The sequence below is a fragment of the Lagopus muta genome, chromosome 1, assembly GCF_023343835.1.
Source record: "Lagopus muta isolate bLagMut1 chromosome 1, bLagMut1 primary, whole genome shotgun sequence".
NCBI classification, from domain to species: Eukaryota; Metazoa; Chordata; class Aves; order Galliformes; family Phasianidae; genus Lagopus; species Lagopus muta.
In genome coordinates, this window is record NC_064433.1 from 55410899 (window position 1) to 55436704 (window position 25806).

At 43.5% G+C, this 25806-nt stretch overlaps 1 protein-coding gene across 3 annotated transcripts in view; it reads left to right on the forward strand.

The window, feature by feature from the left end:
* The first annotated feature begins 1214 nt into the window (after positions 1 to 1214).
* Positions 1215 to 25806, forward strand: part of KIAA1549 (KIAA1549 ortholog) — a 137107-nt gene continuing 112515 nt past the window's right edge. For all 3 annotated transcript variants that reach the window (XM_048937511.1, XM_048937529.1, XM_048937538.1), the window contains exon 1: positions 1215 to 1502. In XM_048937511.1, the coding sequence (XP_048793468.1) occupies positions 1400 to 1502 (103 nt within the window). In that variant the 5' untranslated portion in view covers positions 1215 to 1399. The remainder of the gene's footprint in view (positions 1503 to 25806) is intronic.

The following is a 25806-nucleotide window of genomic DNA, read 5'->3' on the forward strand; positions in this document are numbered from 1 at the left end:
CCATCCACCAGCTCAGGCTGCCCAGGGCCCCATCCAACCTGGTCTTGAGTACTTCCAGTGATGGAGCACCACAGCTTCTCTGGGCAGCTGTGCCAGTGCCTTGTCACTGAAAGAGAAAATATTTCCACTTAATATCTAGCCTAAATATCCCCTCTTTTAGTTTAAAGCCATTTCCCCTTGTCCCATCACTATCAGACCATGTAAAAAGTCGTTACCCTCCTGCTTATAAGCTCCCTTCAAGTACTGGAAGGCCACAATGAGGTCTCCCCAGAGCTTTCTCTTCTCCAGGCTGAACAAGTCTAACTCTCTCAGTCTGTCTTCACAGGAGAGGTGCTCCGGCCCTCTGAGCACCTTTTTGGCCCTCCTTTGGACCCACTTGAGCAGCTCCACACCGCTCCTGTACTGGGGGCTCCAGGCCTGGATGCAGTACTCCAGATGGAGCCTCACGAGGGCAGAGCAGATTGGAACAATCCCCCCCACCGCCCAGCTGCAGCCTCTCTGCTGATGCAGCCCAGGATGCAGTTGGGCCTTCCAATCTGCAATCACACACTGCAGACTCACACCAAGCTTCTTGCCCAGACAAGTTTGAAGCTGTAAGCAAAGAAACCTGTCCTCTATCACTATTCCTGTTGCACCCAGGAGAATGGGGCTTTCTGGCTAACAAAGCACATTGGAGAAATAGCTGCAGGCTACACAAAGAGGAGCTGGAGGAAAGCCTGCAGCCAGTGTCGAAACTGTGGGACGTGTGCTGCCATGAAGGCGCCCCACACACACAGACTGCAGGCACAGACACTGCGAAGCCTGAACCTTAACGTGAGACGGGAGGTTATTTCTGCGAATGAAAGTCGGGAATCTCATTAGCGGAGGCGCTGAGCGAACTGCCACTTACACAGAGACCCGGGACACCGACACCTACACGACAACCCCCAGCCTGCGCCCGCTCCCAAGGGCCACACGGGGCGGGGCCTCTCTCACGCCGCGCCCCGCCCCTCTCCCCCCTTGCCGCGGGGCCGGCCCTGGCCCCACCTCGCCCGCCCGCGCGCGCGGGGAAGAGGGCGGGGCGAGCGCGCTCCCGCGCAGACGCGGACGGCGGGGCGCGCGCAGGTGGCGGGCGGCCCCGCTGCGCTCGCCGCCGCCGCCGCCGGCCGGCCTCCGCCGGGGCTCGCGCGTCGCCGCCGGCGGGGGAGCGAGCGTGAGGCGGGCAGGGCGCGGGGCCGCGAGTTCGGGGCCGGCCCCCGCCCGAAGGGCCGCAGCGGTTACGCGGCCCGCCCGGGAGCGGGGAGGGAGAGCGTCCGGACCCCCGCCGGCAGCGGATGCGCCCGGGAGGCGCCGCCGAGCCCGCCCAGCCCTTTCTGCCCGCGGGGAAGCGCGGGGCGCCGCGATGCCTTGACGCCGTGCCATGGCGGGGATGACACGCTTCGCGGCGCGGTGGCGGCCGGCGCTGCCCGCCCTGCTGCCGCTGTTGCTCGCCGTGCCGGCGCTGCGGGGCTCTCCCGCTGCAGGTAAGGAACAAAGGCGGCCGGCAGGTGTGCGGGGCCCTGAACGGCCTCCCCGCACCGCGCCGCTAACAATGCCCGCTGCGTACCGCGGGGGCGCGTCGCGCGGCCCGGCCCCGCTGCGCCGTGCACGACACGCGGGAGGGGGTCCCGCCGCCAGGGTACGGCTGAGGCTGCGGCGCCGTTTCGCCCCGAGTCCCGCGGGCCGGGAACGGCCGCTGCGTGCGGGAGGCGCGCGGGGCTGCCCGGGGCTGCCCGGGTCAGCGGCACCGCTCGCTCTCCTTTCTTCTGTTCTTCCCCCCATTTTCTCTGGTGGCGGCGGAATTGCCTGTGGTTGAGTAGGCAGCTTCATCGCTGAGGTGTCTCCTTTGGTTCCGCTCCCGCAGCGTGGTGCTTCGTTCTGAACGCCGGGTTTTGTGAAAGCGGCAGCCAACTCTTTGTGTGTAAAGGCAGTTTTGCCGCGATTGTGGGCTTTCTGTTTGGTGTATGCCGGGTAGAAAGTAATACAATTCTGACAACATCAAAATAGCGTTAAGAACCCTGCACGTAGCAGGGGGTTGAAAGTAGATGATCATTATGGTCCTTTTCAACCTAGGCCATTCTATGATTCTGTGATTCTATGAACTATTTCAGGACAGCAGTACCAAGTGTGCCTGGTTCTGTGATGCTGATGGCTACTCCGAGCAGGGACACACATGCAGAGCCTGGTGGCTTCTAGTGAGCTTCAGAGATTCCTTTCTCGATGTGAAGATTCTGTGCTTCAGGAAAGGAGGTGTCAAAATCGGGGATTTATTTGGTTTGTTTCTGCTCCTTCGAGGTTAACACAAGAGCTGGCTTTCTTTTTTCCTAGAGTTTCACAGTAAATCAGTGAAGGCTTTTGCTGAATTGTTTGCCTGTCACTCAGTAGTGCTTAAACACAAGTTGTGGAGGCTTTCTGTGAGCTTGCAGAAAGTGCTGCTTCCTTGTGTAACAGCAGCAATGTGATGTAACCCAGCAGGGCTCTGGCAGGGCAACGGTGGCAACGGTGTCCCGCCTGGTGCGGGGCACAGCCTCACGCTGCATCACTTTTGCCTGGTCCTTTCCCACTGGACATGTGAGCTGTGTATTGTGAGCTGTAGCATGCTGATGTGTCTGAGCCAACTTGCAGTTCACAGGATGCTTGTCTGAGATGTGTTAGGAATGGTCTATTGATTGCAAAGATGGGAAGACCACAGGTAGCAGCGGACAAGCATATTTCTTTCTTGTCTTGGTTAAGCTGAAATGTTTCATAAATCACACTCTCACCATGCTTTTTGTCTGTGTGGGGCCCATCATCTTTACAAAATCAAGGCAACCCTTACCCTACTTGCTTCTTTAGCCTCAGAATGTTGTGGTGATGTAATGGTGTTATGAACCAAAGAGGAGATGTGTGCTGGTCTTCTGCAGTGCTCACCTCATTGGCGAGCAGATTACAGGACCGTCCCTGAGTGCTAGGCACTGCTTATCAGTGCCATTTGGTCTCTGCTGGTCCAGTGACAGCTGGAGCACTCCAGTCCGGGGTTGTGCAGAGGAAGCATAGGGTGCAGGAGTGGCATGGCTGTTGGAGAAACCTGCTTTGAAATAGCGAAGTGAACATCAGTGCTTAAGAAAATGAAGTAATAAATCAAGTTGGGTTTAGGAGCGCTTGATCCAGCTCCCACTAAAGTCACATGTTGCTGAATCAGGGTTTTGGCTTGCACCACTCAGCAGATGCCAAGCTCCCAGTATGCAGATAGGTGCGTATTGAGCAGCTTGGCGTGTGAGCATTGGGGCCGGCTCTGTGAGCACTGTGTTGCTGTGGTTGGGCTGTGCTGTTTCTTTCGTTTCATTGCACAGTTTCTGAGTCCAAGGATGGTTCGTCTTGTTTAGCTGCACTGTTCTCTGTGTGAGAGAGGGAAGTTGTGCATCAGGCTTTGAGAAGCCTCTGTGCATCTCCTCAGAGACCTGTAGACCAAAGGCAAGTTGTGAATGTCAGAGAACTATAGAATAACCTGAGTTGGAAGGGACACACAAAGACCATTGTGTCCCAACCCTGCCCCTACACAGGACCACCCAAAAAATAAACCCTATCCATCTCTGAAAGCATTGCACCTTAATTTCTTCCAGTGCTGTGCTTGATGCTAGATCAGGTGGGGAGCAGGGTGCAGTGCGGTGTGGGACAGTTTCAGGACATTCTTTGTTCAGTGTAACTCTACACAGATGTTACAGACACTTGGCTTGGCACCATGTCTCCAGTAGCCAGGTGAGCTCATCCAGCACACTTCAGTTCCTCCTCACAGAAGGTTCCCTTTAAGCCAGTGCTGTGCTTGCTTTATTTATGGCAACCTTGTGCTCGCAAGCTCTGCTCGTAGGTTTGCCAGAGGAAATGTGTTTTTTGTTTGCATGCCCTTCCAAGAAGTTGGAGTTCTAAACAAGCTGGTGCTGCTTTCTACTCAGTCATGACTATCTTGTGAGGGCCACTTGTTTCTGTGCAGCAGGATCTCAGGTTCTTCTGGCAGGCCCAGGACTTGTGTGCTGGTGACAGGGGAGGCCTCCACAGTGCTGGCCTTCCTGCTGTGAGAGAATTTGGGCACCGGAGCATTGCTCCTTGCTGCAGAGATTTTCCAAGAGGAAAGCTGAGAACAAACTCAATGGTTTCAATTGAAATCTTATGAATTATGCATTTTGCTATGGGCTGAAGATTTTTTATTTTTTTATTTTTTTCCCAAAATGTCAGTTGAAAGAGTTCGGCAACATCTGATGCTGAGGCAAGAGGGAAACAATAGTTTTTGCTTTGAGTTCTGCCAGCTTCTTTTCTGAATGACTGTAATACCCTTATGCTTTAGAGCATGCAGTTAGGCTTCGGCATATTGTGACAGTTCTGAAGGGGATGTTTTCTCTGCTGCTGCTTTGAAAGTGACTTTTTTTAATGGCTTGTAACAACCAAATTTAGGCACGCATGGCTGTGACAAAGATGATGCATTTTCTTTGTCTGATAAAACTGAAATGTATCCAGTTCTCATGGATCTGTTTCCTAATACTGACCAGGGTGTGTGTGCCACCTGTTTTCATCCCAGCCCAAAGTGGTTTGTGAGACCTGACTTCCCTGTGAAAGTGTAGAGGGGCTGAGCCAAACTTCAGGGCTAAGAACTGTACCTGCCTGCCTCTGCATGTCTGTGTAATGTAATGGAATACTTTCCTTTCCTTGAGGAGGTTGGAGATCTGCCTCATGGTGCAGCGTTGTGTGGTGGTATGCACTGCTTTAGGCCCAAAGGGAAAAGGAGAGATGGCTGTTAAAAGGAGCTGACATGGGATTTGTGTTAGTTAAGCAGTGGCAGTAAGAGAAAGATCTGCAGGTCTTCTCTGGTTACTGTTCAGGTTGGATATTAGGAAATATTTCTTCTCAGCAAGAGTGGTGCTGCAGTGGCACAGGCTGATGCAGCCTGGTGCAGTCACCGTCCTGGAGGTGTTCCAGAGCCGTGTGGATGTGGCAGTGAGGGACGTAGGCAGTGGGCATGGGGGGATGGGATGGTGGTTGGACTGGATGATCTTAGAAGTCTTTAACAAACTTAATGATGCTGTGGTTATGATTCTTTTGGTGGAGAGGTAGGAGACTGCAACTGGCAGATGGAGAACACTATGAGGCAAGAGATGAAGGCAGGGCTGGGAAATACATCTGTGGGTGTGGGAAACAGAAATAAATCCTAGAAGAAATGATCGGTGTGACCTAGAAATGGGGTTGTCAGACCGGGAGATGTAAATGGACTTGGTTTAAAAAAGAAAACAACAACAAAACCACTTCAGAATAGGCGGAGTCAGAAGTAGTCAAGATGCAGCGTTGGGACAGTGCTGGAAGAGATACAGCTGAAGGCATCAGTCTTGAAATTTAGATATAGAGGTGTGTATACCAGCTGCTCTAGGATGCTTTCTCCAGAATTTGGCAGAAAACCTGTAATTTTGGAGTGTTGTAACTTTCTTATTCAAGAGTGTGATCATCTGTTCCTTCAATCTTTGTGAAAGGATGTCTTTCAGCCCTCTCTCAGAAAGGAGTTTCAGAGTTGTTTTTTTTTTAAACTGGAGAACTTCTTACATGGAGAGGTAGCAGCATATAAAGACAGTGAAGGCAAAATTAAATGTTGGAAAAAAACTCTGCAGTTTTAAATTTCTCCTGTGCCCATAAGTTGTGGTACAGCTATAATTGTATGATCACAAAGTGTATATCCACGTACAGAATCATAGAATCACAGAATATCTTAGGTTGGAAGGGTCTTTAAAGATCATCTAGTTCCAGTCTGCTTGTTGCCACCCAGCAGATCAGGCTGTCCAGAGCCCCATCCAAACTGGCCTTGAATGCCTCCAGGGATGGGACATCCACAGCTTCCTTGGGCAACTAATGTGATGATGTGTGTATCTGCATAAACAATGTGTATAGCAATATACACACCTGCAAATATTTATGCGTGTGTATACCCACGTGCCCACAGGACCATATCCAGCATACAAAACTGATAACTGCTGAAAGGATGGGAGGGGAGTAGCAAATGGAGAAGTTATCTATGGGACTCCTGCTGTTCTTGTGGCAGATGTTTGAAGGTGTGAAATAAGTGAGGTGAAGGCAACTGGGAAGTTGTTTGTAGTCTCTCATTTAAAAAAAATAAAAATAAAGGTTTCACTATTAATGTAGTTAAATGCTGTCCTAGATAATTGACCTGTGTTGCTGTTGCAGAGTTCCAATGTGACGTGAGTGAGTGGTTTAAAGCAAGCTTCCCACAGGTGGTCACTAGCTGTGTGTTCTTCGTGTACAGGATACCTATGGGATCTGTGTTGCAGAAATACTGAGTGCCTGCAACTGTAATAGGAGCCAAGAGGACTCTGTTCTTGAATAGATATTGAGCGTGTGATTTTAAATATTTATTAATCTTTCAAGTCAGGCAGTCAGAATTTGACCTTGCTTCATAGTTTCACCATTTGTAATGTGCAATTTCTTAGGTGTATTTTGAAAATCAGACAAGAAATGACTAAGAAATATACACATGCGATAACAGTGAGCACAAAAGAAAAGTTCGTCAGGAAGCCAAAGACTTTTGTCTTTGAAACAATAAAGATCCAGTGGACGATAAACCAGCCTACCCTAGCTGCAGTTCTCAGAAAAATATTTTAAGAAATGCTGTTTGTAAGCGAAAATGAAGTAGCAGGTAGTGGTGTTTATTGGCATTTACTGTATTGAAACTTTTTTTAGCTTAAGTTAACTATTACAGATTGGAAGCAGTATGCTGTTTCATAGTGAAAGTAGGATTTTGTTTCATTTTAAATCAGATCTTCTCAAAAAGAACTGATGGTTGCTCATTTTAGCAATTCCAGCTTGCATTCCCTGCCTGCATTTTTGTCCTCTTTTCCCCCTGACTTTTATGAATTCCCTGTGTATGGTTTTGAATGGATTTTAAGCCATCTGGTCAAGACAGTGTAACTGGTCTTGTGGTTTGAGAAAGAGGTGAGAGGCCAAAATTGGCATTAATCATTACCAGCAAGGAAGGAGTGGGAATTCTGGCAACACAGTCAAAGAAGAGCCTGAAAATCCAGATGCTTTTCAGTAAGGAGAGTGCATAACAGTATCCCTCTGAAGGGGCCACCTACCACCTGCACAGTGGTAGGATGACAAGCAGGCTCTGCAGCAGGTCTTTATGAGTAGAGGGACAGAAGGTGACTCAGCAGCATGACTTGTGCTAGAGCCCGTGAGCATGTGGCTGTGGGCTTCAGCATGCTCTCCTTGGTGTTGAGAGAAACTCTTGGGCTCTCCCCAGAGGCAGGAGAGCCCTCACTGGAATGCTGAGAGTGGTGTGCAGTGCTTGGCTGCCTGCTCTGGTTTGGGGCCGTAACATAATCCATCACTGGAATTACAGGAGCAGATGAAATAATGAACTAACAGGAGGGCATTGCACCAGTGATTCCACGGTGGTGTAGAACGATGGATTAGGTGACCTCCTGAAGAATTTTGCAGCCCTGTTTGTGAGGCTCTCAAATAATGTTATGTGCAGATGTGCAGCATAGGGCCAATATCAGTGCATTACTGAAAACCATCTTGTGCGCTGTTTGCATGAGGAAACCATCTGTGATCATGTGCTTAAATACTGCACCATTAAGTTTATGCAGAGAAAAGCTAAACTGAGATTTGATGGGCAGCCTTAGTAATGATGCCTCCAAACTTCTGAATGATTAATTTTACGCTTAGAGTTTTCTAATGTTTCCTTTTTGTACCTACAAGCAAAGAATGTTATGCAGCCTTTGCTACAGTGAGTAGCTAAGTGCTACAGCCTTTCCTACTGAGCATTTTCATACAAACAAGAAAATCCAACTGATACCACTTTGTATGTGAGAAAGATCTCCTTCTGTTTGTTCCCCTCTTACAGCCGAGTTACTTTTCAAATAGAAGGGAGGTGGTTGTATCAGCTATATAGGTTTCAACTAGGCGACTTTTCTGGTGTATGTCTGTATTTAAAACTGGAGCTAGAGCTTATGGTGAATTGGGACTAAATTGTGTGATATATTGGGACAGACATTGCATGTCACAGAACCAGATCCCAATCTAGACCAGGGGTCTTGTTTGAAAATGTTTTCAATTAAAAGCTGACAATGACCTTACTTCCTGTCCTTAAGCTGAAAGATGAAACAGATTTGGGCTTCCAGCCATTGAGGTTTAATTTTTTTAAAACATAATTTATTCCATGCACTCTTTCCTGAGTGCATGTGCTTTTTATAGTCACTTGGTGGGGAAAAAATGTGTTAGAATCAATACAATAGTCAAGTTTTTGTCATGAAATGTACTAGCCCTGGATAAAACAAGCAAGGAAGTTTAAAGAAAATAAATCTCATTCATCTTTTTACCATGTTCTGTGAGTGGATACTTTGCTGCTTCTACTACAACAAGGTTCTAAGAGCTATAAAAATTGTCGGAAGGATCAGGATGGCTGAGGAATGCAGGGTGAATGTAAATCCATTTTGCTTCTTTCTCAGTTGACTGCATTCCCAATAGACGGTGTAGCTTGAAAGTATAATCTTCTTAAAATCCTGGGAGCATTAGAAACTAACTTAGAAACAAAGCTGAACAGTTTCTGTCCTGGAGTATTAATTCTTTTGATTCTTTGGTATTTACTGCTCCTGTTTACTGTGTGCAAAGTTTAGTTATTCAGGTCAGGAGAAGATAGCTCTTGAAATCATACTGCTAACAAGGTTGTTTCATATTTATGAAAACAACATAGTTGTTTTTATGTTTATGAATGAGCCAAAAACATCATCCAAACTTGCTGCTAGTGTTTGAGACAGCACTGGCAGTTCAGAGTGGCTGCGTTATTTTACATTCAGAAATAAAATGCACTTCTGAAGAACAGAATGCAGTGTTAAGTTACATCATGTGCTCCTTGCAAACATCAGTGTCATTTAGGTAAGACGCTTAAGAAATGTTCTGCGTGACTTTTTGTTATTCCTAAGTAGTGTGAAACTCAGAGCTAATGTCTAAATCTTGTGCTCTTGGCATTAAATAATTAAATTACATAACATGTAACTTGACATTAAATAACTTTTACAAAATTTTTTGAAACCAGAAAAATGTACTTCGTCCAAATGGAGGCACATGAGTGAATGTGCAAAGTGAAGACACTTTGATTTGAGTGAATAATAGTTCCTGCTCCTACTTGCTTTTGTCATAGACCAGAAGTTACGTTGCTAATGAACAAGTGGACTTGGTTTCACAAAGTCTTATTTTGAGGTTCTCTATTTTTAGCATTGAGAGAGTGAGAACAAATGAGAATTTTGCTGGTAGATGAAAGATATGGATTAGTTAAATGGGTAGCTATTGGAATTCTTCAGCGTGTTTAAGATCAATCCTTGTGGACTGAATTATTTGGAGGGGGATAAGTGAAAAGCACAAGTGCGTGTTAAATATAGTTTGTCTGAAGTAGTCAAAGCAACAACCCAGAGCAGCAGGTGTTTATGTAGCATGTACAAGTAAGCTCAGGAATGCGGGACTGATTTCTGCTTATACCTATGGTAGTGCTTGCACATGGGTGGGTTTTTTTGTTTGGTAGTATTTGTGTTTTGTCTGTTTAATTGTTGTTTGTGGGAGATACGTCATGAAGTGATTTGATACCAGTGTAATTCTGCAGTGTCTACAACAGTGTGTTTCTGATGTAGAGGAGCTTGAACTTAGTCTGTCAGAGGGAGAGGATCATAGAATATCCTGAGTTGGAAGGGACCCATAAGGAACACCAAGTCCGGCACCTGACTCCACACAGGGCTACCCGTAAATCAGACCCTATGTCTGAAAGCATTGTCCAAACACCTTTTGAATACCAGCAGCTTGGAGCCAAGCCTGCGCCTTGTGGTGCAGACCCTGTCCCTGACCCCCAGCTGCCCTCCCCTGACAGCTCCATGCCGTTCCCTCAGCCCTGTCGCTGTCACACAGAGCAGAGCTCAGCGCTGCCCTCCGCTCCCTGTGAGGAGCTGCAGCTGCCATCAGGCCTCCCCTCAGCTCTGCTCTGTGCTGAGCAAACCCTGAGCTGCTCTTCGCACACCTTGCCCTACAGACCCTTCTTCATCTTTGTAGCCCTCCTTTGGACACTATTGAACAGTTCTGTGTTCATCTCATGCTGTGGTGCCCAAACCTGCACCCAGTGCTCAGAGTGAGGCTGCGGTGTAATAAAAGTTGAACGGTGATCTATGGGATACTGATAGTATGGGGAACCAAATGGGCAAAGCTCTGTTTAGATATCTGTAGTAGGCGACTGCGACAGATATCTTTATAACCTGTGGTAGTATACTTTGGTATAATTCTTATCTAGGTGTTCTGTAAGACTGAGAATTTGTAGGTGTTTCCTGAGTTGCTGCTGCAATTCTAGGCACTCGAAAACTGGCATCACTGCATCCTTTCCAAATTTTGGGATTGGATTAATCGATGCTTCAAATATGTTGAAGGTAAAGCTGTTAAATTGAGGATAGAATTTCATGCTGTGTTTGCAGGTCTAATGAGGATTTAAACTGCAGCTCTGCCATCTCTGAAGGCTGCTCCGAAAATAATGCCTCCTGTTTTTGTACATTGGCCCACAATGTTAGAGTCAGCTGTTGGTGGTATGGTAGTAGAGTCTGAACCCTCCCCAGTATTCTGTCATGTTTTGCTGTCGTGTTACAGATGGCAGCAGAGAGGCACCCTGACTCAATGGCATCTGGTATGGAAGTCTATGAAACAAAGGTGTGTCTTCTTGAGTTCCTCTGTGTGGAAAAAGTGGCAGCCATCGACATTCGTCGATGCTTGCTGAACATTTATGGAGTCTGAACAGTGGCACAGTGAAGTGGTGGAGGCGCATTTCAGTCCTGGCAGCAGCAACAGTGGGTCACCTCTGCTGGGCTGACATGAGTGTGATGTGCTGGCTCTTGTTCACTGCTGGTGAAAACGTGTAGTTACTGCAGGTGACTGTCAAAAAAAATAGTGTTTTGTAGCTGAGAATTTGCTCTGAGTGTTATTGGACTCTTTGTATCTGTTGTAGTTTCCATGGAAACAAACAGGAGACGTTTCTTCTGGAGCAATCTACAATCTACATACTTGCATGCTTTTCAAGCAGAGACACATGACCAAAAGATTTCTCTTCATGTATGTGTTAATGTGTTTTGTTTTGTGCAATGTGGTGAACTTCAAATCCTTTTCATCCCTTTTTTTCTCACTTTGGAAGAAAATCCTTTTGTTTTTTTTTTCCATATATTCTGTGTTCTTTGTTATCAGTTAGTCTGTTGGAGAGAATGTCATAGGGAATGTGGGGGAGAGGGGAACCACCCTGATTCCACATTTTGTTGGTTTGTGCTATGTATTTGAAGCTTTTCAGGAGGAGAGTAGAGCTCATTAGGAATGAGCTCTGCAAGGGTGTCTATGGTTTTTTTCTGGTTGGGGAAGACTTGGAAAATGAGAGAGGAGGAAACAAGCAGTGCTGTCTCTTGCCGTACGTGGCTGATTTTCCCTCTCACAAAGCTGTGGTTCTGTTACACCATGCGGAGGAAAATCCAATTTAAGATGCTGCTGTTAATTCTCTTCTAGCTTGTCACTGCAGCTTTTTGGATGCCTGTAATATACCCTGTGATTTTAAACAGTGTTTCACTGGAATGTTTTTACTATGTTTTGCCCTGTAAGCAGGATATTTCCTGAGCTCTGCTTGGAGCACAGTCATGCAAACAATTGTATTGGCACCTTTGGAGGCACAAACAAGCATCTGGGGATGTGAAAGAGGGGCAGGAAACTTTTAAAATCCAGCTGCCACTGGCAGAACAGCACCACAGCCCTGTTTTACTCTGAAATTAATTTATTAAGAAGCAACTGCATTAGAGCTTGTTTGCTCTTAAGTAGCTGCTGGGAAACCTTCATTTTAACAGCAATTCCTTTTGCATTTAAATGTGATCACTTACTGGTAGTTTTTCTATGTCTGTATTGCTGTTTGTGATGGCTTTATTTTCTGGAAGGCAAGTGGCTCTCTATATTTTCAAGTAGTTAATTCAACTCTGAGAGTACATGGTTATTCCCTTTTCGTGTAAGAAACGTTCATATGATTGACTCCAGCATCCAGGAGGTGGTGGGATTGCAGTTTGTGGCTTTCAGCACTAACTAGGTAGTGAATATGTTTGTTCTCTTGCCTGGTTCAACAGTACCATGTGTGAGACAGGATTTGGAAATGCTGTTTGTCAGCACTGAAGACAAAGTATTTTGTAGCATGCACATTCATCAGCTCCAGCAGAGTTTTGCAAAGTTTTCTGAGTGCGAACTTGCTGGCTCCTGGTGCTGGCAGCTTTTCTGTTAGCAGAAGAGTTAAAGGAACAACATGAGGCCTGTTTTATTGCCTGCCAGAGCACTTGAGCCAGCAATGGAACCAACAGGCAGTGTGGTAGCCTGTCGCTGTCACGGTCTTGTGTGGGGGATACCGGGCAGAGGCAAACATTCATTGTACAGAATAAGATCACAGAATTGCAGGGGTTGGAAGGTACTTTGAGATCATTGAGTCCAACCCCTGCCGAAGCAGGTACCCTTACAGTAGTCCCACAGGTAGGTGTCCAGGCAGGTCTTGAATGTCTCCATAGAAAGAGACCCCACAACCTCTCTGAGCAACCTGGTCCAGTGTTATGTCACCCGGACGGTAAAGAAGTTCTTCCACATGATAGTATGGAGCTTCTTATGTTGAAGTTTTAGGCCATTACTCCATGTCCTGTTGCTGTGCACTGCTGAGAAGAACCTGGCCTCATCCGTTTGCCTCCCACCTCCCTTTAGATATTTATAAACGTTAAACAGATAAGATGCAGGAGTTTTCCTGAATGTTGTGATATTGTGAAGGGTTGGGAGCAGAAAGGAACACTGAATATTTTGGAGCTAAACGCAAGTCAGCACATTTTTTACTAGGGAGCAGATGCATGTTATATTTTTATCTTGGTGGGCTTTCATAGCCAAATGATACTGAATTTGGTGTTTTTCCTCCATGTGTTGTCTTAATGATGGAACAGTATGTTGGGCAGAGGAAGCCTTATCAGAGAGAAACTAATAAATGTGAGTCATTTGGGGCTGTATGTGTAACAGATCACTTTTGAGAGGCTGTTTTCCAGTCTCATGTAGATCTGGAAGTGTCACCCCTGTGGTTTCTTTAATTATGATTTAAATATCACATAGATATGAAACATTACAAATTCTAAAGCATCTCTGGGATGGAATATTAAAAAAAATATGCACATAACTAATCACTGTACTCAGTCATGCTTAAGGCCTTTAAATGGAGTGCCATGCACATTTGAACTTGCTAACTTTTTAATAAAAATTATAGGTTTTTTATAGGCTTCATTAGTTTTCCTTGTTAGATACGTATTTTAGATTTTAGATATTTTAGATGGACTTCATTGGTACCTTCCCTACAGCAAACACCAACATGGGTTTCTGCTGTGAGGCTGTGCAGTATTCAGAATACATGTTTTCTTCTTTCTCAGCCAGTTCATACATTCAGGTACTGATCTTTCAGGCACAGAAACATCATTTTTAATTTCATGTGTTCCCGTCGTACTGCTAGACAATCTGTCACAACATTGGTGGCAAGTTAAAACAAAATTGCAATTTGGCATAATGAAACCAAACAATAGTGGGTATAGGAATGTTACTATGACATTTGGGACTGTTTCAGCTGAATACTCAGTGTTGCCTTTCTTATTTTAAATAGAGAGCCTACTTCTCTAGGTGAGTGATGATGACCTGACAACTTACGAAAGATGGTTTATCCTCAGTATAGGGGACAAACTCAACTAATATGATCGTTAGTTTATGGCATCTACAGCGGCACTTGGTAACCAGTGTCTACTTTTTAGAGGCTTAGCATTTGGGGGATGTAAGTTTTGCTCAGTTAAATGGGAAAGTTTGATTATTTCATGGTATATATGCTTCAGTTGGTTATGAGATTAACATTCCAGGCAACTTAACTTACCTCTGAAATCCTTAAAATGACATAATCTTCTTCCTCTTTGTGTGTGTATGTGTGTGTGCGTGCAAAGGTCTATAGTGAACTTAATCTATTTCTCTATGATTACATCTGTTTCTTGTATGTTATTTCTTAGAAATGAAATCAAAGTTTGCTTCTTAAAGAAGTGAGGAGGGATGGAAGGAGGGAGATGTTGTTAAAATGCCCTGTTTTTGTAAAGCTGGAACAGAACTGGGCAAGAAGAGAGGGAAAATGGAGATAATGAGACTTGCTTGATTGGCTTAACATGCTAAAGGGGAAGCAGACCATGCTTGAATCTTGGCATTGCAGTGGGGTCGAGAATGATAAACATATTTAGTGGTAGCTTAGGGGATTTTAGGTCTCTAATAAAAAAGGACAAGGACTTCTTGTTGTTGTTTTAAATCCCTACTTAACTGATTTCATTCCTCAGTGAAACTGGTAGAACAAAATAGTGGGGGAGAGATGGAGGACATTCTGTGCAGGTGTGTGTTGCTACTATCAAATTTCATATTTATCATGAGGCACAAGTGTTAGAGTGCAGTTCATGGAAGCTAGCACAAACACTTTTCACTTAGTAAAACTGTGGTTTTGATAGAGTGAAAAGCATTACTGCCCACTTAATTCTTTCCCTTCTCTTTCAGGGAAAGGAACTTCCAGTTTTTAGATTATAGCAACATTTATATTTCTATTAAATTTTTTTAGACTAGCTTTGTGAATCACTTATTTAATATTCAGTCTGTAACCTCCTGTTTTATGGCTACAGAAGGACCTGCTGTTGCAGCTGCACAGGTATGGCATATATATTTTGCTTGTAGATTAATCCTTGGGTAGCATTAATAATCTTATGGGTAGTATACTGTCATTTTAATAGTACTATAATTCTGTTATGAACTATGAGAGATTATTGCAGAAAATACCAGACCAGCGCATAATAAATATATTGCTTGATGAACTGCTGTTTCTTGTGTAGGGTATTTTAGATGTGTCAGAGATGTTGCTTTGTCTGACAGCGTGGAAGACTTGAAGTGACTTCCTGAATTGCAGGGATGTGGTTGGGAATTGGGAGTGGTGACCATGTGGGAGCTGAGTTATTAAAAGTGTGCACCACAAAGGTATCTGTTGTGATTAGGTATCTGCTTCAGATTAAAGAGCTAATTAAACTCATTTGTTTAAAGATGCCCTAGAACAGGCGCTAATACAGTCTACTGGATTTTGAAGCTTCCTACCAAAATTCTTTTAAACAGTTTACTTATTTATTTGACGAATTCTTTGGAGAGGCTAAGTTGATTCATTTAGACTTAACAACTGAAGCTTGCATTGATAACATGGCAAAAACTGTTGTTTTCTGAGCTGAATTAGGCCAGAGTTGGGACTGGAAGATTAGGAGGAACGGTTAGAACTGGAAGATTACGCTGTTGCTTTCCATCATAATAAACTTGTGGCTGTATGTTTTCAAAGAAGGACGTTACAGAGTCTAATGATATTAGAATATAAGTTTTTTTTTAGCGAGGACGTTGTGCCAAGGTTCAAGTGCCATTGGCCACTGTTTCTTGTGGCATGAATCCCTCCAAGCATGGTTTGCACATTGGCAACTGCTGGTAGTGTGCAGGGGTGGAACAGCTGGAGATAAGCCGACACTTCTGCGACAGTGGAAACTTTTCAGTAATTCAATGCAGCGCTATAGAAGCTGATACAGTATCTGCAGTGACCAGTATTACTCATTTTAATGGTTTCTGTTCAGTTCCATGCTATATTAGCCATTTAGTTGGAGTATATATGTTTTATTTTAAATTGCAATATTGGGAGTGAGAGGTTGACAGCAATACCTCAGTAGGTTTGTTGATGTGTTTTTTGCCTTCTGAGTGAAATGCTGGTGTAGATTTTTGTCTGTGTTACTCCAAGGGGATCCTATTGATCTGTTACCTTCTGTGGTGCAGATGGCACCATTTGAACTGGACCCATTGTGCTGAGACCCTGTGTTCTTACTTGGTTGGACTAGTTTGCTTGTGCTGTTTGGTTTTCCTGTGGAATTTCTACTGTGCTCTGTAATGCTTATTGGTTTTCTTCTCTATGAGCTGTAGGCAGCAGAGCTATTAATCTTTTTTAGTTGTAGTTGCCTAGTAGCTAGTTTTCTTGCCTTCTGAATTTCCTTCTGTGGATTTTTTAGAACTAGTATTTGGCCTCCCCATGAAACTGTGAAGCAAAGGTTGAAAATCTTGCTGTAATGACTCTTGAGGGTTCCTGAATCTGTAATGTTTGTACCTGGCTTCAAACTTAAAGCAGTGTTTGACCAAGAAAAGCAGTGGATAGGAAAAGAACCAGCTGGAGAGGATGGAAGAAACTGTTCTATGGCTTTTCCTAACACACGAAGGCTTTTTTTGTTTATTGATGCCCTTAATTTCACTCACAGTTGGCAGAAAATGTGTAAAAATCTCCGAAGTGGATGGTAAAAGATGCCTGATGGTTTGAACAGGGTTGTGCTCTGATATGCTGGAGGAGGGAAAGGCTTGCCCAAGGAGGCTGTGGATGCCCCATTCCTGGAGGCATTCAAGACCAGGCTGGATGTGGCTCTGGGCAGCCTGGTCTGGTGGTTGGTGACCCTGTACATAGCAGGGGGTTGAGACTAGGTGATCATTGTGGTCCTTTTCAGCCCAGGCCATTCTATGATTCTATGAAATCTCATTGGACAGTGCTACACAATCTCTTCTCTGGTGTAACAGAACTAATTCAGAGCTTATTGTTGTTCTTGTCATTAGGGTTGCTTTTCGTTCTTTCTGTACTTCCCATCTTTCAGTCTTGAATTCCACCAAACATGCTGTGGAGGAAGTCTGGGATATGAGGAAAGCCTTCTGCTGATCTTCAGTGTCGGTTGTTTGTTGGGACTTTCCTGAATTGCTGTTGATAAATATTGCTAATTTATTTACCTCTCCCTTCCTGGCCACTTCTAGAGGATGCTAAATAATATATCTGTACCCACCACTTGTGTAAATCCTTTTTCATTCTAAAGCTCAAGGACATTTGAGCTTATTCCTGAATTCAAGAGTTCTGTTGAGGCTTTGAAAAAGGCTTTGAAAATCCGCACGTTTGGGTGGGTAATCATTGCGTACACATTGCTCTTCCCAGAGCTGTCACTGATGTGCAAGCTATGATTTACTTCTGAGGGAATCGTCTGGAGACCTCTGAGATTAGAACTCCATTAATTTTTTTCACAGATCATTGTGCTTAGCCCGTCTGTGGAAGGGGATTAGGTAGAAATGCTGATTGATTTCAGGGAACTCACTGTTCTGGGGTGATAAACTTATCCTATTGAAACTAGAAGCAACGTGAACAAGTGTTCTTATAAATGTGCCACCATTTCTGCTTTGTCCAAGAAGCAGGTCTCTTTTTTAGAAGTACTGTTTCAGGGTAGGCTTGGGAAGGAGGCTTATGCTTTTGTCTACTCCTAACAATGCCCAACTCCAGGAAAAGGCTATGTGTCAGTGCTGTTGTATGCCTGGTTTTTAGGGAGGAGGAAAAGCGTTTGTAGTGACGTGTCTCGTGAGATCGATCTTTAAAATGTCTGGCTATATTCAGCGAACAGGTAAGTTCACTCTTACTGTCCCTTTTAGCTTTCTTAGGGATTAACCATCATTTACAAATGTTGTATTTTTTGGCTTCCTTATTCACATTTGGTTTGTGAGCAATCTGGAGTTAGTTGTATACTGCTAGATAAGATCTGTGTCAATGAAACTGTTTTAGTTTCTCTGTGTGCATGTGTGTCTACATCTGAGGGGGAGTGAAGAAGTGTTATGTTTTAGCATACCATTTGTCAGGAGGCTGAGTGGAATCTAGCTGAAATTACCTTGTGTCTCAAGGTACCACGTATTTGTGAGCTCAGTGTGTTCTCTACTATAGCTGTTCTTCTCATGTTTCTCTCATATAAATTAATAATAATTGCATGAGAGTATGTGAAGCATGCCACATTTCTTATACTGATCTTAAGCCAAACACTTCCATATACATGTGGAACATGTACATATATGTAAATACATACATGTTTGTATGTATACGATGTGCATACATACGCTATTCAAAACATAGTTACGTGTTTATTTTGACAGTGCAGTAAAAGTTATTTTGAGATGTGCAGTAAAAACCTGGAAAATTATGAACTTTGCCAGTTAGGAGTCTGTTTTGAGACCTGTGACATTAAGATCCCACAAAATGACAAGCTGTCTTGTGAAAACTACTGTCTTGGCCTTGCAGCCTAAAATCAACCAGTGCAATATTCTTTAACAGTTCTCCAGTCTGTTTTTAAGCTGTTGAGCTGACGTGGCTCCTCTAATTGCACTAAATAGTAGATATTTGCTTGAGATCATTCTCTTAAAATATTTTTTGATAATATTCTGCAGCTTTTGCACGGATAGTTAATCTAGAAAACCATTTTTCACAGGTATCTGTACATAACATCCAAATCTTGCTGAGTGATGCTGTATAGGAATTTCTAACTGGAGGTATCTGGAAGGAATGTAATGATGTATTCCAGAATAACATGCTTAACAGTATTCTATGCATTACTTTTGGCTATACATGGCTTTCCCATGCTATTGTAGGACTACCTGCTATTGCATGGCTGAATTTAGCAAAAAGGAACTGTGGTATCTGAGAAGGCGAGATACAGGATGGAAGGCAAGTGGATTTGAGAGACCATGCCCAAGCAGCCAGAGATGTGCCAGAGACAAGCACAATGTACTAAGTATTTTTGAACTCTGAAACTTATTATAAGCATCTTAATCCTGAAGAAATTGGGGTCAAAAATAAATTTATTGTCATTAGGAAGACCACGTACAGGAAACTTAGGAGCCACCTTCTTCTATTCTTGCTTATTAATGGGAGGAGTGGGAAAGCAATCTAAGCAATCTAGTTTATTATATTTGGGGTCAATTAATAAATATAAATGTGTAAATATAAATGTGTAGTGAGCTAAAATTGAGTGCTATTTTCTTTGGAAGCAGTGGGGGAAATACAAAACTCTTGAGGTTTTTGTTCTTCTTTCAATGTTTGCTAATTGGGAAGACCTTTTCGGGGATGCCAGACAGTGGTTTTTCCCATGAGGTCTACTTAGTTCCTGCTGGCTTGTTCATGTTGCTAACAACTGGTTGTGTAAGGTACTTATGCTTCAGGTTCCTGCTTCAGAATTCAGGTCTGTAAGTACCTGAAGAAAGATCATCATGGAAAGGCTTCTTTATATCTGAGTAATAAAAAGAACTAAGCGATGATTTGGCTTTGCCTCTTAGTGTTGTGCCTCTGGTGCATCTCTTAAATTACATTTATTTTTTTTTTTTTTGTGAAGCTTATAGATTAATAACGTTAAGAATACTGCAGAGGAAGTACACAACACTTTTGAAAGACAAGTGGATTTCAAACCCTGCAACATTGAGGAGATGACATTTCAACAGTTCATTTAAAGCTTATTATGTAGTGTTAAGTTCTACGTTACGGCGCACTTTAAAATGTACTTCCAGAAGCTTGTGCTATTTCAGCTGGTACCTGGATAATGGATAAGTTGATCTGGTGTGGAAAATGCTTGACACATTGGGTTCATTGCAAAAGTTGACTTGCAGTACACTGGCAATTTTTTGAAAGTCGTTTGCTTATTGAACGCAATTTAAATTGCAAATTTGGATATCTTTTTCAGTATCAACAAGATACAGTGTTTCACAAGAACTGTCTGTATAAAACTCAGATTTTAGTTTTTGGCAACTTATGTAATGCAGGGAGAAAACACAATGATCTAGATGAAATGTCCTCAAACTTTCAGAGGTATTCTCTTGTTCTGTCTTCAAGATATTGCTCATGCAGAGTTGTGAACTATGTCAAAAAATATAATCCATTTACTAGAAGAAAGATTAATTGAGTAGTACAGGTTGTCATTATTTTTCCAGTTTCCACATAGCAACCAAATGGAGCTTTCAAATTCTGGTGTGTGAAGACTGTGCCTGAAGATATTTTTCATGTGTGTGTTCTGGCTGCTTGAAGTAAGAGAAATGTTAGAGCACAGCACCTATTTACACCACAAATCTGAAATTTTTAGTTGTAATGAAGTGTCTGTGACGCAGTGAAAGATTCCATGGGTCGTTTGTGGAAACAGTAGATACAGAAAGAATGTTAGTCACTTTGAAAATAAAAAAGAGATTAGTGTTAGTGCAAGTGCTGATCAACAGTCTAGTGTTAGCTGTATGTAAAATCACAGAGTGGTTTGGGTAGGAGGGGACCTTAAAGACCATCTAGCTCCAACCCAGCAGCTCAGGCTGCCCAGAGCCCCATCCAACCTGGCCTTGAGTGCCTCCAGGGATGGGGCACCACAGCTTCTCTGGGCAGCTGTGCCAGTGCCTCACTGCCCTCTGAGTAAAGAATTTCTACCCAACATCTAACCTAAGTCTCCCCAGTTTTAGTTTAAAACCCTTGCTGAACTAAAAGAAGGGAGATTTAGATCAGATTTACATCCATATTCTTTAAAAATCTTAAGGAAATAATGTTCTTTCCCCTTCTCCCAATACTCTGGAATTTTTGAAGTTTATGAGGAATAGGCTTGTTAAGCATCGTCATCTGGGTTTTAAACATATTTTTACCTGTCTTTGTATACTGGTATACTGAGACATGTCCATTTCACTCAAGTCGTATGGATTTTTATAAGATAACTGTCAAGCAGGATGTCTTGTATTATAGAAATGTTCCTGTGTTTTACAATGAAAATACCAGCAGAAAGCTCTCACGCTGGGATCTCTGGGTGCATAGTAAATCCCACTGCAACAGGATTAAAATGCTAAGGTTAATTTTCCATTGATATTGATGGACCTTTTGTAAACTCAGCTGTGACTGAGTTCACTGGCTCATTGTATCTTACAAAGCTTATAGTTGCTCGGCGTGGCTTTCCTTAGGCTCCTCAACACCGCTTCCCAAGGCTTATGGCAGGCTTCCATGCCCTATGGTGAAGTCTAGGTTCTGATTCTTCAGGATTAAAACAATTGAATTTCTCTACAGTGCTTCAGCCCTTGTAGGAAAATAAGGGTTCTTTTGCTAGGGGTAAAGAAAAAGGAAAAAGATACCAAGGAGAGGGTTTTTGGGAAAAGAGTTTAATCTTTTAAATAGATCTAATATGTATAACCTTTATTTAGTAGTCTGTTAAATATATCTAATATATCTATAAGCTTTGTAATATATATATTATATAAGCTATATTTTATATATATAATGTATAAACATATATATGTTATATATATATAACATATTAAACACACACACATGCACGCACATACACATATATATGTTTAATCCTTGAGCAAAGACAAAGGAAGGATTTCCCAACTATTTGTTGTGTAGAATCCATACCAACATTAGTGTATGTCATTGTAGGAAATGTGTAACTGAGAACTGTGTTTAAGTAGCACAGTGTTTGCTTGTTTCTCATCCCAAATAACTTCTGCTTGAGCTGACAGGATTATGTGCAGAAATAAAAATGGTATTGATGGAAATTTGTTTCATTAGATTGCCCAGTGGTGTATGGGACCTATTTGAAGAATAGATGGAGCTGTTTTCTAGAGGCGCTCAAGGCCAGCAGGTTGATTGCATGTCTTGTACTGAACATTTCAAAGGCTTGTGGCTTCCTGAGTTGCCCTTTGGCAATTCACCTAAAGCAGTGGTGTGTGTATTGGCAAGTGTGGGCCAATGTGACTTGACTTAATTTAGCTCTCTTAATGTGCGGATTGAATCATAGCTGTATCACTGGTGTGAGCTGTCAGCACACACAGTTGCACAAAGCAGCAGATACTGGAGAACTTGATGAGAACTTGTGACCAAGCCTGCGGTAAAAGCCCTGGTGCTTTAATGAAAATGTTTTAATGCAGGTGTATTTGAAAGAACAGAAAGTGCAGGCTCTGATTTCTTGTACAGATTGGTGCTCTGTTACCTAAATGATGGGATAGCATAAGCAAGAAAGGTACTTTCCAGCTTTCTGAATGGAGGGGAAAGTGGACTGTTTGGCTTAAGGTAACATAAGCCAAGCGGCATCCTTTGTAGGGACAGGGAGCAAAGGGAAGAATTATGTTTTGGGGTCTGTCCTACAGCTTTTGAGAACAGGAAGCATATATAAATGCACGTAAAGTATGTAACTTTCTTTTTGTTGACATCTATGTGCAAATTACTTCATGAGACTTATAGTTGAAGTCCAATTTTGAGAATTTGTTCCACGCTTAAGTGAGAGCCTTAGAGCACCTGTTGGCCTCCTTACCGCATGTCGTCCCTGGTGGTCTCACGTAAATTCCTAAATTAGTCATGTTTAATCTCAGATTTCCTGATACTTAACAGACTTAGTAAGGAAATAAAATATTTTGGAGAGAAGTCAGGAAAACCGTGAGAATGGTTGTTCACGTTGCTTTGTCCAGTACATTATACTACTATTAGGGAAGCATCGAAAAGGACACGTGTGCTCCATGCAGAGCTGGAAGGTTGTGTTGAAGTACTCAGTACTGCCTGCTCACAGATGAGTGCACATCCTCTTCTTGTCCACTCTTGTGTCCCAGGCTTGGAATTTTGAGATGCAGAGGGCAGCTGGGCATGGTGGGACGAGATAAAACCATGGAAGCATCCTGTTCTAAGAAATGAATTGGTTTTTATACAAGAATATGTTGTGCGGAAACAGTTGTATGGGTTGCAGAGGGAGCTTCTTTGAGACTTTGCGTCTGCTGTTTGGAAGCAGTTTCTTCTGCTACAAAGACAGGCTGAGGGAGCTGGGCTTGTTCAGCTTGGAGAAAAGAAGGCTGTGGGGTGACCTCATTGCAGCCTTTCAGTACCTAAAGGGAGCCTACAAACAGGAGGGGAATCAACTCTTTGAAAGAGTAGATAACAGCAGGACAAGGGGAAATGGTTTTAAGTTGAGGGAGGGAGGGTTTAGGTTGGATGTCAGGGGGAAGTTCTTTACTGTGAGAGTGGTGAGGTGCTGGAACAGGCTGCCCAGAGAGGTTCTGGATGCCCCATCCCTGGAGATGTTCAAGGCCAGGTTGGATGGGGCCCTGGGCAGCCTGGTCTAGTATTGAATGGGGAGGTTGGTGGCCCTGCATGTGGCAGGGGGGTTGCAGATTTATGATCCTTGAGGTCCTTTCCAACCCAGGCCATTCTGTGTAATTCTGTGTGTGTGTGTGTGGGGGGGGGGGGGTGTCTTCAAGGTTTCTGAGCAGTAAAAATAAGCAATAATGAATGTGGATGTAATAGGACTGTTGTGGAGATCCTGAAGATGTCAACACCTGCCCTTTCATAGATACATATATATCTTTAAATTGCATTTTTCTTTACAACGCAGATTTGATTTTAAGTCATTTTAACATGAATCATCTGCCCAAATTGTACTGATTTTTCTCAGTGGAGTGCATGTTGATACAGTGGAGTTCTTATTTTCGTGTTTAATAGACTTTTGACAAAGGAGCGATTCAAAGCCGAGCGCTGCCTGTCTGCTCTCATAGAATGCGTCAGTTAAGGCAATTTCCTGTTGCACGGAGAGAGACCTTAAGTAGCTTTGCTGGATGTGACAGGAGATGTACGCAAGAAGCAAATTATTTGGTATTTTGGAACAAGGTGTGACATTGCGTTGGAAGATTTGGCCGAGGTGTTACATAACTGCTAATTCTCTTAGGTATTCAGTGTCAGCTTTGGACAGTTACAAACACAGAGCGGTTTTCTTGTGCCATTAACACAGCTGATTATTAGGCAGATTAGACAAGGCTCTTGACACTGCATTGTCCTATTCCTGCACAGTTTTGGCTCTGATGGGAACAGAGAAGCAAGGTACTGCAGTACGAGAGTGTACCCTGCTAGGTAGTGCTGTAATTCCAGTATCTTAATTCTTTACAACTTGGCTCTAGTAGCAGTGTTGCATTGCCTCCTACAACATAGCAGTGCCTTTTAATGGCAGGCTTGTCTGCCTAAGTAGAGGTATGGGGTGCAGGGAAATGCCCTGAGCCTGTGGCTGGCCTGGAGGGAACTGGTGCAGCACAGCAGTCCATTTACAAAATGAAAACGAACAAGCAAGCAGTAGAAGATGGCACAGGGATAAAAGCGTCACAGTAACCTACAGTGAAACGCTGTGTGCGCTGGTGGAGCGCTCAGGATGTGACACATCTTCTGCTGTCTCTGTTTGCTTAAATTGTAGCTAGAGTTAAAGCTCTCACTTGTTCTTGTCCAAAGATCTGCCAAATGTTAACATTTCGAAGTTAATGGAAATGTTGAGTTTGAGAGAGGATTTGTCAGAAGGTGTTTTCTGTTTTCTTTTTTTCTAATAGTAAAAGCTTACTTCAGGGGTAAACAGTGTGCTATTTATTCAGGGTTGTTTTGTTGTTTTTTTTCCTGGAGATCCACTGCAGTGTGATTGCTCAGAGGTAACTTTGCGGTCACCTGTTATACATCATGTTATTTGAGAATTACTTCAGTCTGTATGGCATGAATTTCTTTAGTTAAAAGAGGGGGTAGCTTCATTCCTCGTGTAACAAAACACTCGCACAGTAATTTGTACAGGTGTGTGAAAGGTGCATGCTATAGAAAGAACTGGTGTTCAAAGAAAATCAGAAGCACAGATGTTTGTTCACTCTGAACTATTTCATTTTTTAATACAACAATGCAAACGCAAAGTGGGATGGTGCCAGCTTAAGAAGGCCAGCAGTGTTCTGGGCTGCATCACGCAAAGTATCGCCAGCAGAACGTGGAGGGCAGGGAGGTCGTCCTTCCCCTCTGCTCAGCACTGGTGAGGCCACACTGCATTGGGTCCAGCATTGCACTCTCAGTACAGGAGAGATGGACATACTGGGAAGAGGCCAATGAAGGTTGAAGGGGGGGAAAAAAGAAAAAAGGAAAAAAAAAAAAAAAAAAAGGGTTTTCAAGGCAGAGAAGCATCTCTACTTTGAGAAGAGGCTGAAAGAGCTGGGACTGCTCAGCCTGGAGAAGAGGAAGCTCAGGGGGATCTAATCAGTGTAAGTAATGGGAGGGTGCAAAGGGGACAGAGCCAGGCTCCTTTTAACAGTGCCCAGTGCCAGTGCAGCAGGCCATGGGCACAAACTAGCCCATGGAAGGTTCCATCAGAACCACTTCTGTGCTGTGTTGGTGGCAGAGCATTGATGCAGGTTGTCCAGAGTCTGTGGGATTTCTTCCTTGGAGATCTTCAGAAGGCACTGGAACATGGCCGTGAGCATCCAACTGTAGGTTTCTCTGCTCCATCCAGATTGGGCCAGATAGTCCCAGAGGTACAGAAGCCTGTTTTGTTGTCAGTTACATTAAATCGTTGGGAGAGATCTGGCATTCTGTTTGCTGCCATTGATATAGGCTGGTTTGTTTAGCAGTAGGGATCATTATGTTAGTGTAAGGACCAATATATTAGTTTAGCAAAACAAATTGATGAGTACTAATTCTAAAACTTTCTGTGTCAACTTTGCTTGGTGTGTGAACAACCTTGTTTTCTCTTAATTCTGCTTCACAGGAAGCACTGGAGTCATCAGACTACTACTACCTTTTGCACCCAGCAGGTATAACAGTATCTTCAGATTGCACATATGTTGTTTTAGATGTTGCTCATTATGGCCTAACAAGCAATGAAAATCTTCCAAATTGGGGAAAAACAGCTAAAGGTCAGCCAAAAGTCTCAGTGATGAAGCTGATAGTGGAAAAATGGGGATAAAGTAAGTGGACGTATGAGCACCCTAAATGCAACTTTGTCTGCACAGAGGGACATTAGCATATACTAATGAGTTCTTATAAAAGAATGAATATGTATGACAATGTACTGTCTA